At 34.4% G+C, this 23214-nt stretch overlaps 1 protein-coding gene across 4 annotated transcripts in view; it reads left to right on the forward strand.

Moving 5' to 3' along the window:
- Window positions 1-23214, forward strand: part of LOC112054591 (homeobox protein homothorax) — a 430497-nt gene that overhangs the window by 77451 nt on the left and 329832 nt on the right. For all 4 annotated transcript variants that reach the window (XM_052888253.1, XM_052888254.1, XM_024094433.2 and 1 more), the window contains exons 5-6: window positions 2450-2500; window positions 12673-12843. In XM_052888253.1, coding sequence (XP_052744213.1) covers window positions 2450-2500; window positions 12673-12843 — 222 coding nt within the window. The remainder of the gene's footprint in view (window positions 1-2449; window positions 2501-12672; window positions 12844-23214) is intronic.

The following is a 23214-nucleotide window of genomic DNA, read 5'->3' on the forward strand; positions in this document are numbered from 1 at the left end:
CTTACGTTGTCTATGGTACAGTGTCAACATATTTTTATCTGCGCCCGTCAAGCGCCTGTGCAAACGAATGGGGGTGGTTCTAATTGATACTGCCTACTGCACATGTTATGATGCCCTGGCACTTTAAAGTTTTATTAATTGGTAGAGTTATGTGCAGTTGTATAAATATTAATTAAATTTACGTGTGGTCCTCACTGCAGGTGTCCTGATTTTAAAATTATAAAATAGATTACATTGACCACTGTCTATAAATTTAAACCACCTACTTAGAGGTTAATTTTAGTATGCATAAAGATGGTTCTTTTACTCTACTAGTGTAGTAATCATGAAGCTTTTTAAAAATATAGAATCCAATGATCGTGATATTTTAAGTAGCTCATTTATTTAATCTTAATATTGTTAGAACTAATTTGACTATAATTACTTTATATTTTTTTCCCGTTACACAAAAACATAAAAACCTCATTTAGCTTCCGTTTTCCGGTATTTCAAACTCGATCTAGTCAGAACTAAATACATAATGTCTATTGATCAAAAAACTGAATCAGACATGCTTAAGGGTTGCCATGCCTTGTGATTTAAAATAAATTATTTTAGCTACATCATCAATAGATATGTAATTAGTCAATATAGACAATTTCGTCTTGTGATTTTACTTTGTTATATACATATATTATTATTTATCAATTTCTTTTCAAGATTAACTTTCGCATAAATAGCTAACCAACGTTCTTTTCGAAGGTCAAAACAGGTTTCGAAAGACAAAAAGGTCCTTCTTGCACGTTAAACACTGTTTCATAAAACATTTCTCTTTAAATTTCTTCCTATTAAAGTTGAGTCGACGGTTGACCATGATATTTGAAAGTCCATACATGAGGTATTTGTCCAGCAGTGGGCTAATAATGATAATGGCTATGAATCATTGTTAAAAATTAGGAAAAAGTAAATAAATAAAAGAGTTTTTTTTAAATTCATTACAATCAAAGTCGGTTAATAAGTGACAACCCTGGAAAGAAGGCGGCGCACGTCTCGGCAATCAGAATCAAATGGCGGGCTATTAAAACCGCATCAAGTCTCGAGATAGGTATCGATTCAAACACAGATTAGATGCCCATCTCTGAGACTATGTGAATGAGCCTTTTACGAGCGTTATTGTTCAGGTGTTAGACCCTCGAAAGACAATTCTCGGGTTAACCCTCGTTAATTAACAAGTATGTGCGTTGGCTTTTTACTGAAGCAGTCTCTCTTTTTATAATAACCCGTTAGTTTCAATGGTATTCGCCGAATATATTCTCCGGGTGTATTATTTGCTTATAATTCTCGTAGATTTAATTCTGAATTTGTGTTCTTGAAAGACAATTCTTGGGTTATAATTTGTTAACCTACTATAGAAGTCATACTTTTTAATGTACTTCTTTTTTGATAATTCCTAGGTTATACTCGTAGATTTAGTACTCAATTTGTGTCTTCTAAAAGCAATTCTAGTGTTCGCTAGTAAAATTCTAGTGTCCGCAAGTAAAATAATAGATTAGTTATCTTTGTGTGTGACAGGTTCATTGCACTTCAGTAAATGGTGGTACGTTTAAAAATACACCATAATGTGATTTGTATGGATCGTGGCGCTCAGCGGGGCTCCTCGCCGGTTTAATCAGCCCTTTGTTGCTCATTTACCTTTGTATGATCGCGTTAGCGTGGTTCCATACAACTATTAGTTCGTTTATATATGACTAGCAGAACCCCGTAGTTTTACCTGCGTAATTCCTGTATCCAAAAAGAATACGCGAAATTAAATATAGCATATGATCATTAGTTAGGAATAATGTAAGATTGTAATTGTTAATTTTTTTTAATCGGTCTAGTAGTTTCAGAGACTATTCAATTTAAACAAACAAAATAATATACAGGGTGCTCGGGAGTGTTTACCATATTTTTAAGGTGATGACGAATCCACTTATAGGAGCCGAGCTGCATAACTAATAATTTTTTTATGTTTTCACACAAAGTAATTCAAATAATTCCGACTATGTAACACACGCCTATCAATCCGTGCATTTTAAAATTTTAAAGTTTGGCTACGTCATAATTATAAGGATATATAAGGGACACATTTTAAGATCTATTTACAAAAGAAATCTCAAAAAATTGTAAAAAAGAATTAGGTGTAGGTAGTTTTTAACTTTTTAGTAAGTGTTTAAATTAGAATAAAAATTTAAACAAGAATCAATTAAATAAAATTCCGAGGTACAAGTACATTTATACTCTTATAAACAACACACGATTACAATAAAATAATATAATACAAGTTTAGCATTAATATAATTTTTGTATCTACCGGGATAATTTTACCCAGACTAAATGCATTACACCCAAGGGAACAAAAATTCTACGTGCGCAAAGTAACAAATAACTGACCATGAAACAATTCTAAAAAGACATTCTTTCTTTACAGATGGTGCAAGCAATACAAGTCCTACGGTTTCACCTATTAGAATTAGAAAAAGTAAGTGTTTTTAATGTTTTATTTATGTTTATTTACGAGGGAATACATTTCGACCGGCCGCCGAACCTGAACCGGTTTGAGGAGAAATATCACCTGACATTGTCCGAGCCGATGATATCGATTCGATTATCCGAGGGCTCGGGTATCGATTCTGAATCGAGATAACGTATCGATCTCACGCAACTGGTACACGCACACTACCGTGAGATACGGGGATTTCTAAATTTTCATCATTTCGACACTTTTTTGGAAGGTTTTTAGAGTTTAAACATCATGCTCTCTATAATACTGTAAAACAACGCTAAAATAATCAGGAAACATAGACGTGGGTAAGACTAGTCTAAGAAAAGAAAAAGAAGACGAAAAAAATGTTGTATTTCTAGGGACATAAAGAAACATAGGCATTAAAAGATTGAAAACAATCGAAACAGCTAGAAGTACTACAAGAACCTTGTTTTGCCTCGATTTATAGTAGCTATCCTAATCAGACCATAAGGTTCTTTCTTTCTTCTGATAAATTTTCAATGTAAATTCTCAGTCCGAAGTTCTCTTGATATTCATCTGAGTAGTGAGTATTTAAGTGTTGTGTGTCTAAGTTCGACATCTCTTCTATAAAAATCTGGAGGGTTAAAATAGGCTATTTTTATTATTTAAAACTTAACCCTTGACTACAATCTCACCTGATGGTAAGTGACGATGCAATCTAAGATGGCAGTGGGCCAACTTGTTAAGAAGAGGATGAAAATCCACACTCCTTTCGGTTTCTACACGACATAGTACCGGAACGCTAAATCGTTTAGCGGTACTTCTTTGCTGGTAGGGTGGTAACTAGCCACGGCCGAAACCCAGCCAGACTTGGACCTGGAGTCGGGTATCGAACCTCCATCTTGTAGATCAATCCGCGCTACCGAGGCTGTCAAAATACATAGAGGGTGATAATGAAGTCTATGTCAAACCCTATACATCCATAAGATGTTAGAAAGTTTCTTTTGCAATACAGGTTCGTTTTTAGGGTAGACAGGGCATGTTTGCACCTACAAAGCGCACTGAATCCAGGGTGTCACCATTAATTCGCCAAACCCTATACATCCATAAGATATTAAAAAGTTTCTTTGCAATATAGGTTAGTTTTTAAGGTAGACCAGGCATGTTTGCACCTACGAAGTTTACTGTATCCAGGGTGTCACCATTAATTCGCCGCCGATCGGTTTCGCCGTGAATGGGCGCGTTCGCATTTCGGTTATTTTTTCCCGTCTCCCGTTCTGGCGCGGTCCGTTGCGCGGCCGGTTCTTGCGTCATTATACCGGGTAACGGTAGAGCGGCGGGTGCGCGGTTTTTGTGCGATCCGCTGCGAAACTGCGCCGTCTTTGGGAATTACCTATTGTTTATCATTAATAACAATGTACTGTTTCGGTTGTGGTGGTACATCGCGAGTTGGTATTTTTGGTGTTATTTTGAATATGGGATTTACAAAATTGGAGTCTGCAATGACATCTGCTGTCAAAACTTTCCGATATCTAATATGTAGAGATGGAGTCTAAGATATAGAGTTTTTTTTTAGATGCTGTATAAGATAGAGAGATGCAAGCTAAGATATTCGTAGATAAATGCAGTCTTAGATAAATAGTTTCAGTCGTTAGAGAGACGCAGTAGGGGAGACTGGGGACGGTCACCTGTAGGGGTAGATTGAATAATTGCAAAAGAACTGTGATTTCACAATAAAACAAAATTTAGTATTACTCTAAACTGAAATTTGGTCTAACATTCCCAGTCTTCCCTATAAGAGATAGAGAGAGAGAAATAATTTAGTAGTAGTAGAGCGTTTAGTGATGGAGTTCGTTCGGTTTCCATGCTTATTTTTGCCAGCATTGCTGTGTTAGGGTAAGCAGGGTAATCTCGTAGACTCTAAAATTTTTATTTTTTAAATGGTAAGCTGCATTAGGGGTAGGTACATTTAAGGGTAGGTACTCTTTGTTTTAAGCTTTTCTGACTTGACGCGATCTCGAACCTGGGACTTTAAGCCTGAAATAAGTTGACCATTCGACCACGAGGCAGCTTAACCTGCAATAATTAGAATCACTTAATTCAAAATCTTTGCCACTCTGGAATGGGCAAAATCTACCTGTCAATATACATATATGAACATGTTTTTTAAACAAACCTGTTTGTCCAACACAATAATTATGTACATATTGAAATAGTAATTATAAATGTATAGGTACCCACTAATCGTCAATAGTCAATATTCATTAATTTCAATTAGGCTTAGTTTACAAGCACTTTCGAAACGTCAGGTATTTATATTATAAGATAATGGTGATAATAATGAGTCAAAAACCTAAACTTAAAGTTACGAGGTTTCCTAACGCGCCTTGTTTTGAATAGAACCTACAATAAACCTAGCCTTCTATGTATTCATGTATATTTATATTTTCATAAACATTATCAGTCTATTTTAACCCACTATAGGGCAATAAGCCTTTCTAATAGGACAAAGGATTTAGAACGTAAACCCACCACGCTATTTCAACGCCAATTGACGGGCTTGGAATAATAAAGTCATCCGGGATGACTTAGCTCTAGCTACGACGTCTCAGAGTTAAGGCGGTGTAACACCTGAATACGTAATGGTATACTCTATCAAGTTCCCACCTCCCGGGCTGATGTTAAGAATTTCTTAGAAGAAATAACAGCTCAGGACTCGAACCCTAGGCCTCAAAATCCGAAGCCATACGCCTACTGGAATAGAGACAGTTCGCTAGTTTAAAACCAGTAAATTTTAAAAAAAGAACGCGTAGGTAAAGAACAAAGAAGCATGTAAACGAGATAGCCCGAAATGCGATATGTCTACGAATCCCTGGCCGGAGGGCGAGATAAAGGCCATTTAAAAATCGAACAAGAATAAAAAAAGAAAACGTTCGAAATTCAAAATCTAAAATATCGGGCGGCAGCCGCGGGCTCCAGTCTGCAGTGACCGCGGGGAAGTTTAATTATCTATGTATCATTGTTTTTTGTAATTTAAAATGAATAGGTCGTTACTTATGTTGTCCTAGTTACGTTAAATCTTAAAAATAACCTAGTTACTAGTACCGACTTTAAAGAAAAAAACAAGTTACTGACGTCAAAATTTATTGTAAAATAAACGTCAAAGTTAACAAACAAGTATTATATTATAAAAATTAAATGAATTAAAAGGATCCAACATAACTATAACAATGCAAATTAAGTTGATAATACAAAGTAATTACTTAAATAACACATTAAAACAATTAAACAATTAAGTTGTGTATAATTGTATACCTACCAGTACCTACAACTACATAAATGAATTATCTTAGACTACAATCGTAGATAATACAGACCTGTGTCTATCAAAACAGTTTTTTGCCCTCTGCTCATATCCCATACATGTCGGCTTCTATCTTGTCTATAGTTTTTGTCGAAATAAAAGCATAGACAAAAAAAGGCACCGTTAGTTGGATCCGTTTCCGCTCCACTACACACCGTTCACAGGTGATGTTTTTCGGAGCTTAAATAATAATTAAAAGCATTATAAAAAACTCACAAATCGAGCACAGTAAGATCCGTTTATTATAAGCTAGAGTTTCGTCGCAACTTTGTCTGAGTTTACAACCTTAAAGGTATCTCATCTGATGTTATATAACAAGCCGTCTAATGGTAGGTGCCCACAGATCCGCATCGTATGTATCGGACGCATCGAATCAAACGGATTTTTAATTTTACGGTAGGTACCTACATAAACACACCCGCAAGATGCAGATAAGTGGACGCATGACTATGTGCTATGACTTTCTATACAAATAATACTAAAATCCGTTTGATGCGAAGCGTCCCATACCTACGTAAGATGCGGATTAGTGGACGTCTACGCTAAGATGATTGCAACTTGACTTATTCAACTAAAATCTATTACTTTTCATAACATCGTACTGGAACACAAAATCTTTTACGGCACTTAATGTGTTTTTGTTTATATTGAATATTTTTGACTCATCTACTCCATAGTAAAAATACAGTCATTCGATTTGATCATGGTTCAAATATTTATCTCCGTTAAAGACAAGAATCAAAAAACAGTAACCTCCAAGATTCTCTAAATGCTGAGGATATTTTCTTACAGATTTCCTGGAACAACAGTAATTTTTTTTCAATAAAGCCTTACCTAATGAGTCATCCTCATCATACCTACATCAAAAATTCAATTCTAACTGTAACAAAAAAATCCCTACGAATAGGTAGTTTCCGGATACGCGTACCATATTTAGAAAAGATAAGGTTTATTTTGTTAAATTGTTACATCGATATCTAATAATATATAATAGCTATGTAGATAGAAGTCACTTAAAATTCATATAGGTGCATGGATATAACGAACACCGAAATTATTTGTACATTAAAATATCCAATAACGTTTTTGATTTATGCATTTAATATTTTAAACATGGCCGCTGGCGGTCACATCGGGTTCGAAATTCGAATTGGGTCTTTTTAGGTCGCGCGATCGCTGTGATTGGTCCCCACTAGCAGGTTTTTTATGTGCCCGCGTCCGAGTGTACCCTAATTACGTTATGTGGTTGTCTGTGGACGTCCAGATTCCTGTGGTAATACCTCCTTTATTAGATTTTTTTTTATTCTGAAGACTTAAAAAAGGTAAAAGCTAAGCTACACAGTGATGTTTATCAGCCTACGATACCAAAGTATGTAATTGTATTTTTGAAAATCTTATCTAAAAATAAGGAGTATAGGTTAGAAACAAGGACAGTAAATATCAAAATCTTACAAAAATTAACGTATTTATTTGCGATAAAAATTAGAAATTTTATCGTACTTGAAAAAGTCTAAAAAGTTTACTATAATGGATCGAAAATTAAAAAAACAAAAACGAATAAGAAGACATCGGAATGTCTAAATCAATTAAAAAAATCAATTAGTAAAAAAAAAAAAAATACAGCAGAACGCTTTAAATAAGCACGTAAACTAAGTTTATTCAAAAAGAATGCAATAATCGTTAACGAAGCGAACATTTATTTCATATTTTGTTCGTAACATAAACGTTATCTGTAACAGCGTGGCTAAGTGATTTACGATGTAGGTCAGATTTGTTAGTTTACGGGCCCAGAACCCAGGACCCTCCGGTTTACGACCCACTTTTATAACGTTACAACGTACCAGCATTAACGCGTAGTGCGACATTATTTTCACCTACAATCTGTGGTTTCATTCATTAAAAACCTTACAGGTTTAATGTGTCATCGTAAATTAAAAAAATATAAGATAGGGATAACATTTTTATTGTTACTATTTTATGTTTATTGTCTATGCTTTTATTAAAGTTAATGATTGTTCCTTTTTAATTCGTAATGCTAATGAGTGTACTTTATCAGACGATTATTTTTTTTTTGTCCTCATCGTAATAGGCAATGATCGTTGATCTAACAGCCTGTGCAGTCATAAATTTAATTACTTACAAAATACAAAGAATCTATTATCTGTTTAAAAAGGGCAATTGCCAGAACAATTTGGATACATAGTTTAATAAATTAATATAAAAATAATTATGCTGTGGTGAATTGTTTTATATTAAAAATAAATAAAAACGGATACTCGTACCGTATATAGAAAATATGTTATCATAGTGATGGAGGTGCGAACCTATCGAAGCTCATTTAAATTCCGGTTCAGGTTTTGAAATTAAAAAGAAATAAAAGGTACAGAAAAAAAAAGATAAAAAGGCATTCGATGGGTCCCGATCAGAATGTCGGGCGGTTTTTGCATCTGCCTCTATGTGCCGACTGCCGACCGACAAGTTTGCCATTTTTATATGTATGTAAATAACATGTGGATAAAACGGCAGGATACAGGACTTTTATTTATGTATCACTAGCTATTGCACGTGTCTTTGCCTGCGTACAAAGGGTTTATATTCAACAGGAACCATACATTTTCCGGCATAAAAGTAGCCGGTGAAATTATAATTATTTATTTTTATACAAAAATAATCCAAAGTTTCGCATTTTAATTATTTTATATTACATTAACACTTGTTATAAATAAATAAGATAAAATATTATGTACCTAATAAAAAATATATTCGAAAAATTGTGTGCCTACAAATAATTGTGGCAAGGACATATCTTGCTTTGTGTTGTAGGATTTCATATTTATTTTTCTAATTGGCGTAGGTCCGTTACATTTTTAAAAGTCTACTAAATTATCAATTGACATTTAATCACACCCACAGAGCATTAGCACGGAAAGTGACGTAATCAAATACTTACTATTATTTATTCTGTGGTATTTAAAAAAAAACCTCTTTATCTGCGCAGACCGTGGCACACATTGCGGGCTGGTTTTATACTGCCCACGCTCTTGGCACTCCAAGGAGCCCTCTTTAAAATGCTTTAAAAATACCTGTATAATGGCACCCGATACGAAAAAAAAAACAATTTAAATTTGTAAACTGTAACTGGCAGGTCAAGCGGGTTTCGAACGCTTACGCAAGAAAAAAATCTATTTTGAATTTGGAATTCGAATAAGATGTAGTGGTGGCATACGAATCGCAAAAACAATAAACTATTCAAAACGAACTTTTAACTCTACCTACGTAAACAAACAAAAACGATTCTATTTTAAAAATTGAAATTTCGAATACCGAGAAAAATAATTATTATTATCAAAAGACGAAACAAAACGTCAACGAACTGCCATTATATATCACGTTTCAAATTAAAAAAGTAAGAATTCGTTCAGAAACACACCATATCTCAATCCCGGTTCCAAATTTAAATTTCTGGAAAGAGTTTGATGTTCGTAACGATAATCGGGGCTCCGAAGCGGGGCCCGGAATGCCGTAATATCTCATTAAAGACATCAACAGTTTACTTAAATTGTCGTATCAGATGATTATGTTTATACGATCCTATTACTTATATCCATTAACATTAAAGGTTGTATTTCCATGATACAATATGAACGGTTGTATCGTTTAGGAAACGATGAGACAGCAATCCCAAATTTGGATATTGGAAGAGTTACGATGTCATCTTCGTCGCTTTCTCCTGTTAAGAATAGATTGGACATCCCATCGGTCACAAACGACGGATTATTTGGAATTAATTTCATTGTTATAGGCCTTTTTTATTTTATTAAAAAAACTTACAAAATCTACATCCTTACAGGGCTTACAAATGTCACTTTCATAATGTCAATTATTTCTTACTGTAAAGCTATTTTGTATATTTTTCTACAAAATTAAAAAGTTTGCTGTAAAAAGTTATTACTTTTAAATTTCTGAACGTTGCTTCAATCATTTTTTTTGACAGAAACAATCGACACTCTGTGCTCACGACCGCCAACTCAGCTTCGCGGTCATAAATATGGATTTCAACAGTTGTAAAATTCAAATGAATACTAAACAAACTACAACAATCACCTGCCTAGACGAAACACTTGTTTTAAAAAATGTTAAGGCCAATACGCACATTAAAAATTCGTTTAAATTGATGACTTTTGCCTAATATTTGACTACTTTGGACTGTAAGTTTCTGTTGTAGAAATTTGTCTATTTTCATTATGTTCATGTTATCATAAAATCCTGTCATCAAACACTTTACACGTTTTTCAATTTTAAGTATAGACATTGTAAAGTGTCAATAATAATTATGTCTCTAGGTATAATATTTTATTTTATAGTTTCACTTACCTTTACTAAAGTTAAGTGAACTATAAAATAAAATGTAGGTAAAACTTACTGATATATCAAAAATAGAAAGAAATAAGGGAGGTGCGTTTTACGATTTGAGAAAAACTTCTCGATTAGGAAATTAGTAATAACTATTCCAAGATACATAATTAGCTGTCAACGACGGGTAGTGTCGTTTCCGCTTCCGGCGATGCCGTTCTATTTTCAAATCTGCTAAGATGCTTTTGAATCCTGGCTTTTTGTTTAAGTTTTTTTTAATTTGATACAAACTAACTGAAGAAGTAGATAGAAAATGAAGCTGAATGCTCTACCATATATTTTAAGGTAGTGAATATTTTGATACGCGAAATCTAATCGACCAATCGTATTATTGATAGAAATCGTGATAATGTAGAGTTATGACCATGATGGGTTATTCGCGAATGTTTCGTCTAGACTTAGTTTACCTTTAGTCTGCGTGCGTACCTCACCTGCCGCCATTTTGACTTTATTACTTTTCACCGTGTAAACGCTATCTAAGAATTTCGTTAGCTGTTTTATTGCCTTATGTTAATTTCTAAGTTAATTATGGCTATGAAAATTTATAAGGCCCCGACGTAAAAATTAATACTCGCCCTACGGGGGTCGAGTTTTATTGGGCGCAAGGAAAAAATTGTATTTACCTTTCATAATAAGAGTTTGTCGTTTTTATGCTACTTATAGGGTTGTCACTAATTTAGTAGCAAAGAGAGCTTTTTGAATGAAATATGTTTAATAAAAGATTGTCAATACTAATATTATAAATTCGTAGTTTGTGGCTGTAGAGGGTAATCTCTGGATCTACTGAACCGATTTTGAAAATTCATAAACCACTAGAAAGCTACGTCATTTGCTAGTGCCATAGGCTATATTTTATCCCCGTATTCTTACGGAAACGGGATCTACACGGTGTGTCTGCTAGTAATATATAAAGTTAGTTGAATCTTAGCGCTAAAATATGCTATAAATCTTATTCAGAGTAATTTCAAGAAATTACTTAATCAAAATAACTAGGAACTACAGTCGTGGTTTGGAAATGAAGAAGTTTATTTAAGTTACTTCAACGTTGTTTATCGAGCTTTGTTCAGGCTATTAAAAATAATCTTCACTACGTTAAAATGTCATATGGGATTAATAATGAAGATTGTGTCATCCCTAGTTTTAAAAGGCGCGTAAAAACGCGTCAGTTGGTCGCCGTGTGTCGAAATGTATTCCCTTTGTTTCTTTGTATTGCTTTTCTTTTTAATTTTTTGTATTTTTTTTATGTCATTAGGGCAAAGGTCGTGCTGTGTAGTTCCTAAAGTTTTTATACGCTTCTAACTAAAGCGAGATGTCGTTTCGCTTAGTATAATTAATGGAGTCAATGCCTATATAAGTTACTTATGTGTATTTAAATGTAGGTATTAAGGGTAAATGAGTTTATTGACTTGGAGACCTTTACCTTAATAATATTAATTCTATTATAAACATTATGTAACTTTATGAGGGCTTGTCGACCAAGAGTTGATGACCTTTGATTAAGTGTGGCTGTGTATTTATGCAATAGGTCCTGGGTTCGATAAATTGAGGTATTTTATGGACTTATAGGTATGAGTTGAATTAATTAATGAAACCTGGACTGTTGACGTCATATACTTAACATGTGGAGTAGACTAGGACCTCATAATAATAGCAAGAGTAACCTTATAAAACTGAATAACATAGGCAGAAATAAGTACCTAAAAATATGTATAAAAGATTCTATGTATTTTTTAAAAGAAACATTTTCCGTATTAGATTACTTCATTAAGTCATCACCTATGATTAAAAGAAACCGTGGTAAAGTACGAATCGACCTTCATTATAAAAATCATAAATTAAAAAGACAGACGCACATACATCACTCGTTATTACTTATTTACCTAATTACCATAATGTTATGTAAAGATACGTTGAACTGTGTCAATAGATGTCGCTGTAAATGTGCGATTGTGTCATTAATTAATCGATAAATCAAATGTAATCAATTCCGTTTGATTAGTTACGAATTTGTTATTCAAAGTTATTCTAACATCGTGGACGACGTAAAACGCGTGTGACAGATGCAAAACTTTCGAGAGTGTGCGAAGAGCTTTATTTCGTAGACAAGTCATAGAGTTAACTTTTTTTATTTGCTGTTTCGTAAGTCATATACGTGATAATTCTATAGATATAATAATTTAATCTATAGACGATGCTGTATGAGATAACGCCTAAACTGCTGAACCGATATTGATGATTGAGTTTTCTCCGTAGGATGTAAACCAGGTACCAAGGATTCATCGAGACTACCAGGATCTCATAAAGACTTAGTATTAGTAAGTCCTCCAAACCCTTTTCCCGTGGAAGAATCTCACGGTCCCTAGGATACAGGTACCAGGAGCGCAGAAGCTAACAAGAGTTCTGTCTGCAGGTGCACGAGCTGTGCGACAACTTCTGCCACCGCTACATCAGCTGCCTGAAGGGCAAGATGCCCATCGACCTGGTGATCGACGAGCGGGAGTCAGCCCGGCCGCCGGACACCAACGGGGAGCCGCGGTCGGCGCCTGACAGCAACCACGACGGCGCATCGACCCCCGACGTCGTGAGTACCCCCTATAGCAAACACCTGATTCAGAGGCGCGATCCCCAGCTAGCACCCAATTCGACCACGAGCTATCTCGTGCACCCCTGCTCTTAGTCTGGCCATTGCAAAAACGAAGTCTTTACGGGGGTGCTCGCATTTTAGTTCCATATCCCGCCTCCCCTAGCTTACTTACACACGCGGTTATCCGCACGGCTATTTTGACAACGCATACTATACATCAAACATATTACAACTTTAAGGCTAACCTACACCTGACAGAACCCTTAATATCTCTAACATTCAAATGAAAAAATCTCCATCATAAGTATCATGAAATTTTTTTAAGGTTGGTCACATTGATTGATAAATTAATGTTTATAAATAAATTAGTTTTTCTCAAATTAAATTATCACAAATTGCAAACAAAATTCATTGTTATAGATATAAAGGGTTCTTGATATATTTTTACTATAATATATTTTCAAATAGGATTGAATTTGGAAAAAAAATACTCAGAAAGGATCTTTGGATCCGTCAAAATCTGTTGTGTTTTTGCTAATACGATCCTATTTGAAATTATATTCTGTAAACATATCCAGTTAGGTTGTAAGATCGCCTATAAATGTCAGGCCGCTTCTATCTTAGTCTATGACACAAAAAAAGGTAAATTAATTTGAAATGTATTGAAAAATATTAATAAAAATTTGAAATACCAGTAAAATGTCATAGTAAAGATAGATTTTTTTTATACAAAACTAACTAAACTCCGCAGGGAATATTGTGAAAATGATGTGATATTCCTGTATTAAATGAGAAATAGTTCATTTTCACAATATCCCCTGCCTTTAAAGGGCTGCATGTCTTTAGTCCTTTAAGTTTAGTTTAGTCTGTTAGTGTGCGTTGTTAATGTAGCCGCCGGTCGTCTTAGGGCTCGCGAGGAGACTCGGGAGCCCTACGAAGGCCGCTAGTCTAAGTGTCCCTTAGAACAAATCTTCGTTTTTGCAATTGGCCAACCTCTTAGCACTGTACCATTTGAATTGATCTGGTTCATTCTAAATTTAAAAAAAAGAAAAAAACGAAAATTTATCACACGATACAGTGAAGGGGTGTGACGGGTGCGACCACGAATCGATACCCGGCCGGTATCGATTCGATATGATTAATCGATTAATCGATGAACATTTGCGCCGTGTTCGAAATATGTTTTGCGCCGGAATTATGTATACGATTTAAAAAAAAAACATACGTATAACGTTGATTGTAATATGTGTATACTAATAAATAACTTTTAGTGAGTAAATACAGCATAAGTCTTTCGAATCCTTCGCTCCCGGGAGCCTCAGATCTATTCGCCATACAAATCTTCTAGAAGCTACGATTACAACTCTGAGCTTAGTGTAAAACTTAATTAGGTTATTGGGAAACTATTGGAAACTGAAGTATACGTAAAATACAACTTTAACTTGCCTAAGTGAGATAATAAGAGTTACTTAAGAGTTTTAAATTATTGTCATTGTTTTAAAGGTGGTAGATGCTAGTGTTATCTTTTTGGCTAGTAAACGATTATATATACGTAAAATAAAATAGGTAAATGTAATTGATAATCGCAGGTTGCGTTCACTAACAAGAAGCAGAGAAGCACAAAAGTTAATTTAGTTAGTTTAAAGGAGAAAAATACGTATACAGTATACGCTAGGTGTAATTTTAGACCGTTCAAGATCGTCTGCATTTTGCACGTAGCACCGTAATGGCGAGTCCATCACGACTATCGATTAAAGTGCAAGCGATTATTATAATCGGATATATTATATGGATGTGCGTTATGAATAGAAATCTAGATGCTTCTGAAAATAATTAGTGGCGTTCATGTGGTTACAACACTATTTCCCTTCGATACGTCTTAAAAATAGTTAAGATTATTTGCTGTATTTTTGTACACTGCATTCTGACATCGAGATAATTCGAATTAAATATATTGGCACTGAGCGTTCCTTTAGAGGAACCCGCAAGTTAACATAGATTACATTCGTTACTAATTCCAAATCCAATTCTGTAACTAATAACTATCGATATCGGAATCGATTATGAAAATAGTTACGGCAATCGATTCTAACAAATCTTTGTATTATAATCTGTAAATGATATATAAAGTATAGATTACAGAATTGGTGATTTCGCCGCGTTTTTTGTATGTTTGTTTAGTGTGTCTAAGGTATGTTTTGGAAGTTGAGACTGAATTGTTTTGTTTGTGTTATATATTATTTCTCGCATTGTTACTATGGAAACCATAATTTGAAACCTTCGCAAGAAGACTCTGCCTGCTTCTGTTCAGGACTGGCTGATTTTATTGGTTTTTTGTCTGTATATCAGTTTTTTTTTCTACATTTATCTGTGAAGTTGGTTGTTTAAGTTAGGTATACAGCGCGGTAGGTTTCTTTATGTTTTATAAACTTAATATTTCGTAATTCTAACTCGTAAATGTATAATTAATAAAATATGCTGTTTGGTGTACGTCCATCTTGTATGTCAATGTGATTTTAATTAATTTTTATAATTTTATTCTTTCTAAACGGATTACAATAAAATGTTCTGTTTGAAATAATCTGGAGTTTATTTTATAACCATTACTATAATTAAAACATAAACAGAACCAATATATTAAACATCATTATTCTGAAATAGGTACAGTATATCCTGTAATGCAAGAAAAGATATAATTATTTCCTAGCTCAAGTTAATAGTTTCTAAAACAGAAATTATTAAAACAATTATAGTTATTCATTAAATATAACTGCTTTTCATAATTGTTTAAAAGGTTTAGCAATAGCCGATATGGGTTGCATCAATTAAAACTTTTTTTATCAAGGACTGTTTTGAAACAGGAAATCATAGACGTGCAAACTGCACAATTAAGGTATAAGATTTTTATGGGTCAGACAGTGCCTTAACGCATTATGGAAAGCTTGCCTACATTTTTTTACCGAAACAATACAAAAATAAACCTGTTAAACGTCGCCAAGGGTCCCCAAGCGGGTAGAGAGAGGGATTTTCAGAAATATCACATTTTTATCATGGCGGCGGGACACCGAGGGCGGGAAATTGTTTCTTTACTACCCTCCGACGATAATCGGCACGACAATCCCAAGACTCTACAGGGTGTACACGCATTACAGGTTTTAAGGGAAGACTGCTTAAATAAAGAAAGGCGAAGAAGATTTTTAATCATGAAATTTAGTTATCACAAGTATTAAGTTGTAGGTATTCGATAGTCTAGATTTGTGCCACAACCAAATATAAAGGTTTTACAGGCCTAGGAATAGGTCCCAACTCAACATTTTGCCGCTCAACTCAACATTTTGTATAAAAAAGTATGCAGCACTGATTTTCAGTGTCTGTTAAGAGTTGACTACAATGAGTTTTTAATGCATCAATCTATGCCGTAGAAGGATCTAGATGGAAGAGGCTCAAAAAGCTCGATTTTCAGGAAGCATATTTGTTATCGAAGACACCAATCAAGAAGGCAGTCTGGAAGATGGCTTGGAAGGAAAAGGTTACCCACCAACTATGGTTTGCTATGTTCATGATTCACCATTCACCATACTGCTATGAATGTCACACAAAGTTTGGGCAGTAGGTATGATCAGGAATAAATATTTAGTTTTTGGGCCTGACATTACTGGAATTATTAAAGTAGGTCACAGATAGAAAGACATGAGTTTGTCATAGATAAAGCACAAAATACCACATGCATAGTTTACTAAAAATCTCATTACTTAATACATAATTAATCACCACATCAGAAGTACATAATAAAAACCATCAAATTGTCAAATTCCTTATCATTTAGTAATAAATCACTTATTGAATACTTTTACAAGTTGAAATCAAAAACCTACGGTTCCCTGCTATGCGTAAAAGTACCACGGCTTCCTTAAGAAATACAAGGTAAAATTTTCCACGAGTTTTCATGCGAAAATGGCGTTATTTTATTTATTTTTTATAGTCTGCCATTGACGTTTGATGGATGCCGATTGCTGAGGCCGCGGGAGATCGGTTGGGGTAGCTCCGAATAATTGGCGGGAATTCCTCTAATGGCGACTAATATGTTTTTTTTTTTAATTGAAGCGGCAAAGGTATTAACGTTTAAGGCGTAATGTGAATCATTGATTCTGTCTGATGTCAATATTTAGTTGAAGCTTTAATGTATAACTTTGATATTTTACTTCAAAATATTTTTTGATAGATATGCACTATCGATACAGCAACTCATCATCATCATCATCATCATCATCATAATATCAGGATATAGACCTTTTGTAGGGACTACTATACACCAAAACCCTGAGCCATAATGTGTGCCATACAGAAATTATAGGATTCACAAATCACATTCACAAATCCGTTGCTTATTTCCAAAGATTTTCACTCAATCTTACATTTCATCATACAGATCGACAATATTATGTATTTATTAATATAAAAAAATATCTTTGAAATCAATCCTTATCAGTCATCATTTCATAACTTCATTGTCTTCTAATTCATTTATATAAAACACCAACATTTTTCTTTTTTACGTTGTTTGCTATTCTTTCGTTTGCTATTATTAATAATTCTATGGGCAAGTCACGTTTTTTGAGTATTTCTTTCACTTCTTTATTATTCATCCCAACAATAAAAAAAACTCACCCTTGCTGGTAATCCAGTACATTGTCGCGTCACACGCTCCGGGACGAATCCGGGACGAATCCGTGACGAATTGCGTCTATCCCGATGTCCCGGCAAATCCCTCTGTTCCCTTATTTTATTATATCTCTTATTTCCCATTGCTACGGTGTTGCCAGTTGCATTATTCATTGGGTTTACGATTGTTAATGTTATTGATAAATTGTGGTCTTTCTTTTCTATACTCGTATCTATGGTAAAGCTTGACCGTATTCTAATTCAGTAGGAGCAAATTAGAGCGATATAAAATATTAAAGATTTCAAATGATTAGGTCAATAATTCCGTTGATTGGAAATAAAATGTCGGATGATGTACAAAATATGAAAATAAAAACACCGAATTAAGGTTTATTAAAAGCTCAAATGGAACTAGTGTTTATTAAATAAAAGTGAAATCAAATTTAAGCGTTAATAAAATACTTTTACAGCGTAAAATCCAAATATCTGGTTCCTCCTAAATTTTGGCGCCAAAACGGCAAAAAGACGCCGCCCGTAGCTCGTAAACCGTCGCTTTTAAATCCAGAACTACCGGTCATTGGCTGGCCGTCCACCAATCGGGTTGGAGAAACAAATTTTACGATCGCCCATTGGCCACGTTGCGGTTACTTGTTTACGGCTCCTAAGGTTTACTCGCGAAAATTCTATTAATAAATTAGTCGTAAACTCGGTATAATTTATTATCATGGCGCTGGTTGTAATAATTGCCATTATAAGTATATTATATTGTTAGGTCGCGTAAGCATCCGAGAGGACACGTGCTGTTTATTAGCACGGCTCGTTGCCTGTAACATATTGTTTGCAGCATTGCTGATGTTTTCTACTGCTTCTATGTCTACTGCTACTTCTGCTAATTCTGCAATATTTTGTCAGTTTAGGACGTGGTTAAATCATCATCATCATCAACCCATATTCGGCTCATGTTTGGTACGATTCTCGTCTCAGACTGAGAGGGGCTATGCAGGCTTCCTGACGATGTTTTTGAGACACGTGATATTTAATTTCTTTTAATGCACATAACTGAAAAGTTGGAGGTGCATGCCCTGTACCGGGTTCGAACCTACGCCCTCCGAATCAAAGGCAGAGGTCATAGCCACTGAGCTACTGCACTGCTCCTAATGTATATGAGTAATGGTAAATTCACGATTCAGTTCACAAAAGTACCTACCAGTTCTCCGTCTTAAAATCTGTTTGCTGTCATGCGACAGCATGCAAAAAAAACATGCACTTTTTTTTCTTCAAAACAAAAAGGAATACACTGTGGAAATAATAGACATACCTTTTGACAGTACTGACCTCTATAACCAGGAACCAAGGAATTAAAGAAATATCAGACTATCATGTGCAAAGCAATGTCCTATAATTACTCTTATGATATATAAGATTAACATTTTAATCAATGGTTAAAATTTTCATTGTTTTTAAACAATACACAGAAATTATCTTATTTCATGCACATATCTTATTACTTTCTAACACGTCAGTGTTAAAGTGTTTTTGAAATTATTCTTCTTATACGCAAAAGGTAGAACAGCAAATAGGAAATCAAAAAGCATAAAATACACAAGTTTATCAGGAAACATTACATTATTTTCAACTCTATTCTCTCAATATAAATTCTTCTATGCACACAACCATTTATTTACAAAAAGACATAATTTCTTAATAAAAATATTACCTTTTTCATCGCATCAAAGCTTGGAAAAAAGTAATTCCGTGAAAAAATTACTCCAATTTTGTCCAATAATTTCTTTATTTCCACCTGTATTCATTACAAAAGAGTCTAGTAGGTACTGCCCCGTTGAAAGAGTGCCCGCTGGGTTTAATTTCACGTAGCACGCTTTAACAGCGGGGGCCAATGTCTTTATTATATTTAGGATTGATTATTGTGCGTCTGAGGGTATAAAATCTGCAATAGAAGAAAATTTTGGACTACCCACATTAACTATTATAAATTGCATTATGAAATCTGGCTGTTCTACCTATATATTCTTTATCAACCGTCTTCAATTCGATGCGTATGTTGTTTTTTTAATGTTTCATAACATCATCATTTATTAACTAATTTTGAAAATATTTTTTTTGTTTGAAAGGGTATACTTCCAGATTAGTCCAGTTTCATTTTCATGAAAATCGGTTGGGTAGTTTTGTGTTAAAATCAAAATAACTGAAATACGTCTTTGAAGTCGGTTCCATTTTCATGTTAAAAAGATTATAGATGTTTAACTCATAAGTAGGATACTAGTCTTGTCAGCAAGTTATTTTGCACTCTGTCAAACGCAGCAATTAAATAAAGGTAATTTCTATATACTGACGTTATCTATCAACTCCCTCTACTTTCTCATCAACCTTCAGGATTCTGATGAGAATTTAAGGGTATTTAACAGGGCCAGGCCTTTCTTTGTATAGGAAAGGGGATATGGAGAGTAGACACACCATACTGCTCCAATATGGGTAGGCAAGCTTTAGGATGATCATATTCTAATTTTGTAGCGATGACCGGAACCACAAGTTTCCTAACTACGGGCTGAGAACTACTAATGTCCTGGAAAATGAAAAATACAATAGTTCACAAAACTCGGACACAGAATTTCGCGATTCCACATGGGCTAACAACTTTAACAATAATGATAATTATAAAAATATAAGGATATTTAAAAAATTGCACCATATAAATAAATAAAATCAAAATACGTATACAGAAAAAAATACGTTTAAAGTCCCAAACATAATAAACAATCCGCACAATAAACGTACCAAACCTTCGAGTAACATTCGGAAATTGAATCCCGTAAAAGTGCAATATTTCCTACACGGGCGCGGTCGGGGCCCCCGCGGCGCCATTTGCTGGGAAACCAGGGAGATTTCCGTCCCAGGCTTGACTGATTTCCGAGACGACGATACGAATAGACATACAGCTATGCTTAACTATACATCTGGCTAAAATTGCTTTGCTGTAACTAACTGAAGAAAATAGAGTAAAAAATAAAGGTATAGGTACAAGAACTGTAAAAAACTAAATGACTTTAACAGTGGAATTCATAGACGTTGTAGGGGCTCCCCCAGGGAATCATTCACCCGCTGAGTGTCAAATTCTCAAACAAATAGAGGTTAAATTTGACACTCAGCAACTGAATGATCCCCTAGTGGTGCCCCTACAATGTCTATGAATTCCACTGTAAAAGTTCTTTTAATCAGTCTAAACCCAAGAGCAAGATTGCTTGGATGCGTATTGAGGTATAGTTGAAAGGAATGGAGCAAACAATAATGGTTCAGATGAACTGCAATTAATAGGAAATCAGATTGCCTTTAATCTGTTTATATCAAAGAAGTCTTCTAGTATTTGATTATGAAGCATTTTAAAAGAAAAAGAGAATAACTTTGTCTTATTTTAATGAACATTGTATGCTTTATAAATGTTACTATTATCTCTATCTATTTTTTAAGTTAGACGTACCAAGTAGACGAGAAGAAAAACTTAAAATAGATTGCAAAAATAGAAGATACTGAATCTCGACTCCTGTGATAAAATAAAATGGGAAACTTGATACTGCTCGGGGCATCTTAAAAATGTTGGAGAATAAGGCGCCTCTCTCTAGTCTACGGTTTTTTTTACAATAAAATAAACCTGGCCACAGTAACACCAGAAGTGGAAATAGCGCGTTCAAAATCAAAAATTCGAATTAAATTTAAAAGTTTAATTATAGAACAACGATCGGCTTCCGTAAAAGCACATCGTCGAACACATTTTCTAATTAGCGATTGGTCACGCGCTCGGAGGCCAATCGCAGTCTTATTCTAAATCTGAATCGGGCAATTTGAATTTGGAACGCTTTGGCTTATGATTTGCTCACAACAGTTTTTGTATTCATCGATAACGGACTCGTTTCTTGTTCCAAATTAAAAGTGACTTCTTAATATTGCTCGAATGTATTCAATTATCTTCTGAAAGCTTTTTATCCATAACGACGCAAACCTATTGCTTTGTATCGATTAAAAATTGAATTGTGTAACTTTAGAAATACCAGTCGATCCTGTTCTCTAGGAGATTAGTTTGTTGCTCAGAAAGGACAGTAAGAACACAAATCATAAATCGTCGTAACGGTTGCAGGCGCGTGTCAAATATCCATTTTCTTTATAAAGCAAAAAGAAGCAGCTGAACGACCATTAAGCAAAGAGTGTCAAAATGATTGACGTGAGCCAACGAAGGGAATTCCAAATCAAACATTGTCACGCTACAAGTGGTCAGCTAAATAAAGTGATGTCGTCATGCCAATTAAAAAAAATTATCCCCTTTAATAAGTGTCAATTCTTAACGAATGTGTGCATACGCATGATTTTTATTTCACACGTTCCTGTGATACCGAATGTGGTGACGGCGAAAATAATGGACCTTATGTGGTAGGTTTTAAAGTGCATTTTGTACTTGAACCAGATTTTACGACTATTTTTATTGACGCTTAGCCCCGACACTCGGTGTAGCAATTGCAGTGAGAATGATCATACGGTCGGATAACGTTTATTTTAAATTGAAACTTCTTCTTGTTTATTTAGAGTTCAATTTCGATAATGCGAGATTTTGGTTACAATTTTTAGTGCCAAGAATACTATACTAATGCGTAGTGAGTCGAAGATGAACGGAGTAGAAGTGGTCGTCAAATTTTAATAGTGCGTTAAAATAATAATCAATGAGGCGACTACCCTGGCCTCCGTAAATAACAGTGGCCGAGATAATTATCCTACTAACAATAGGTATAATGAAGATAATATGACAAATCAGTACTTCTATAACCTTTATCATACAGCAAATTCAACAGACTAAAACAATCTAGTCTTAGAACATGCACAGAAAACAAAAGGTCTTCTAAAAATAAAGAACAAAGTAAAAGTGAAACTGGAACACTTTTATGCATTCCTGATTCCGAGGAATTCCATAGTTATGTCTTTAGTGTTTTCACTGCCTAGCAATTAGGCGTTCCGGTACGTTGTCGCGTTAAAACCAATTAGAGTTTGATGGGTCTATAAAACTAGATAGTGCCTGTTCCAGATTACCACATTCCAATTAAAATAACAAAATATCAAAAACATAAAGTTTAGGATATTTTATAACCAGAAACAGATAACAAAAGAGACATAAGAAATTAAAAAGATAAAATGAAATATTGGTTAACTAAGGTTAAGACTTGAAATGAGATACTTTTTTTGAACAGTCACAATTGACATGCATCACAGGTGACATGCAGGAACCATCTCAAAGACTCAAGGAATAGATGTTTTGTTCTTTCAAGAAATATTTATAAGTCATAACGAGACAAAGAAACATGGTGAATATATCGATGCACTTTATATATTTGTATAATAACGGGCGAGCGGGACAGACGAGCGACAGCCGGGACGGGCTATAAATAAATAATGCGCCAACATTTTATTATTATCATCATCGCAGCACGTGCGGTGACATTCCTCCACTCTGCCAGCTTCTGAGATTCTCAAATAAACTCCTTCAGGGCTTAAGACATGCAATACACAGAGAGATTGTGTTAGAACTGAATTTAGATGTTATATCTTGGATTTGGAATTGAGATCCTTTGAACTGCAAAGTGCAATGATCTTATATAATTTAGCTTCTAATAAGCACTGAACAATGAAAAAATCCAATTAGAGTAC

The sequence above is a fragment of the Bicyclus anynana genome, chromosome 21 (assembly GCF_947172395.1).
Source record: "Bicyclus anynana chromosome 21, ilBicAnyn1.1, whole genome shotgun sequence".
Lineage (NCBI taxonomy): Eukaryota > Metazoa > Arthropoda > Insecta > Lepidoptera > Nymphalidae > Bicyclus > Bicyclus anynana.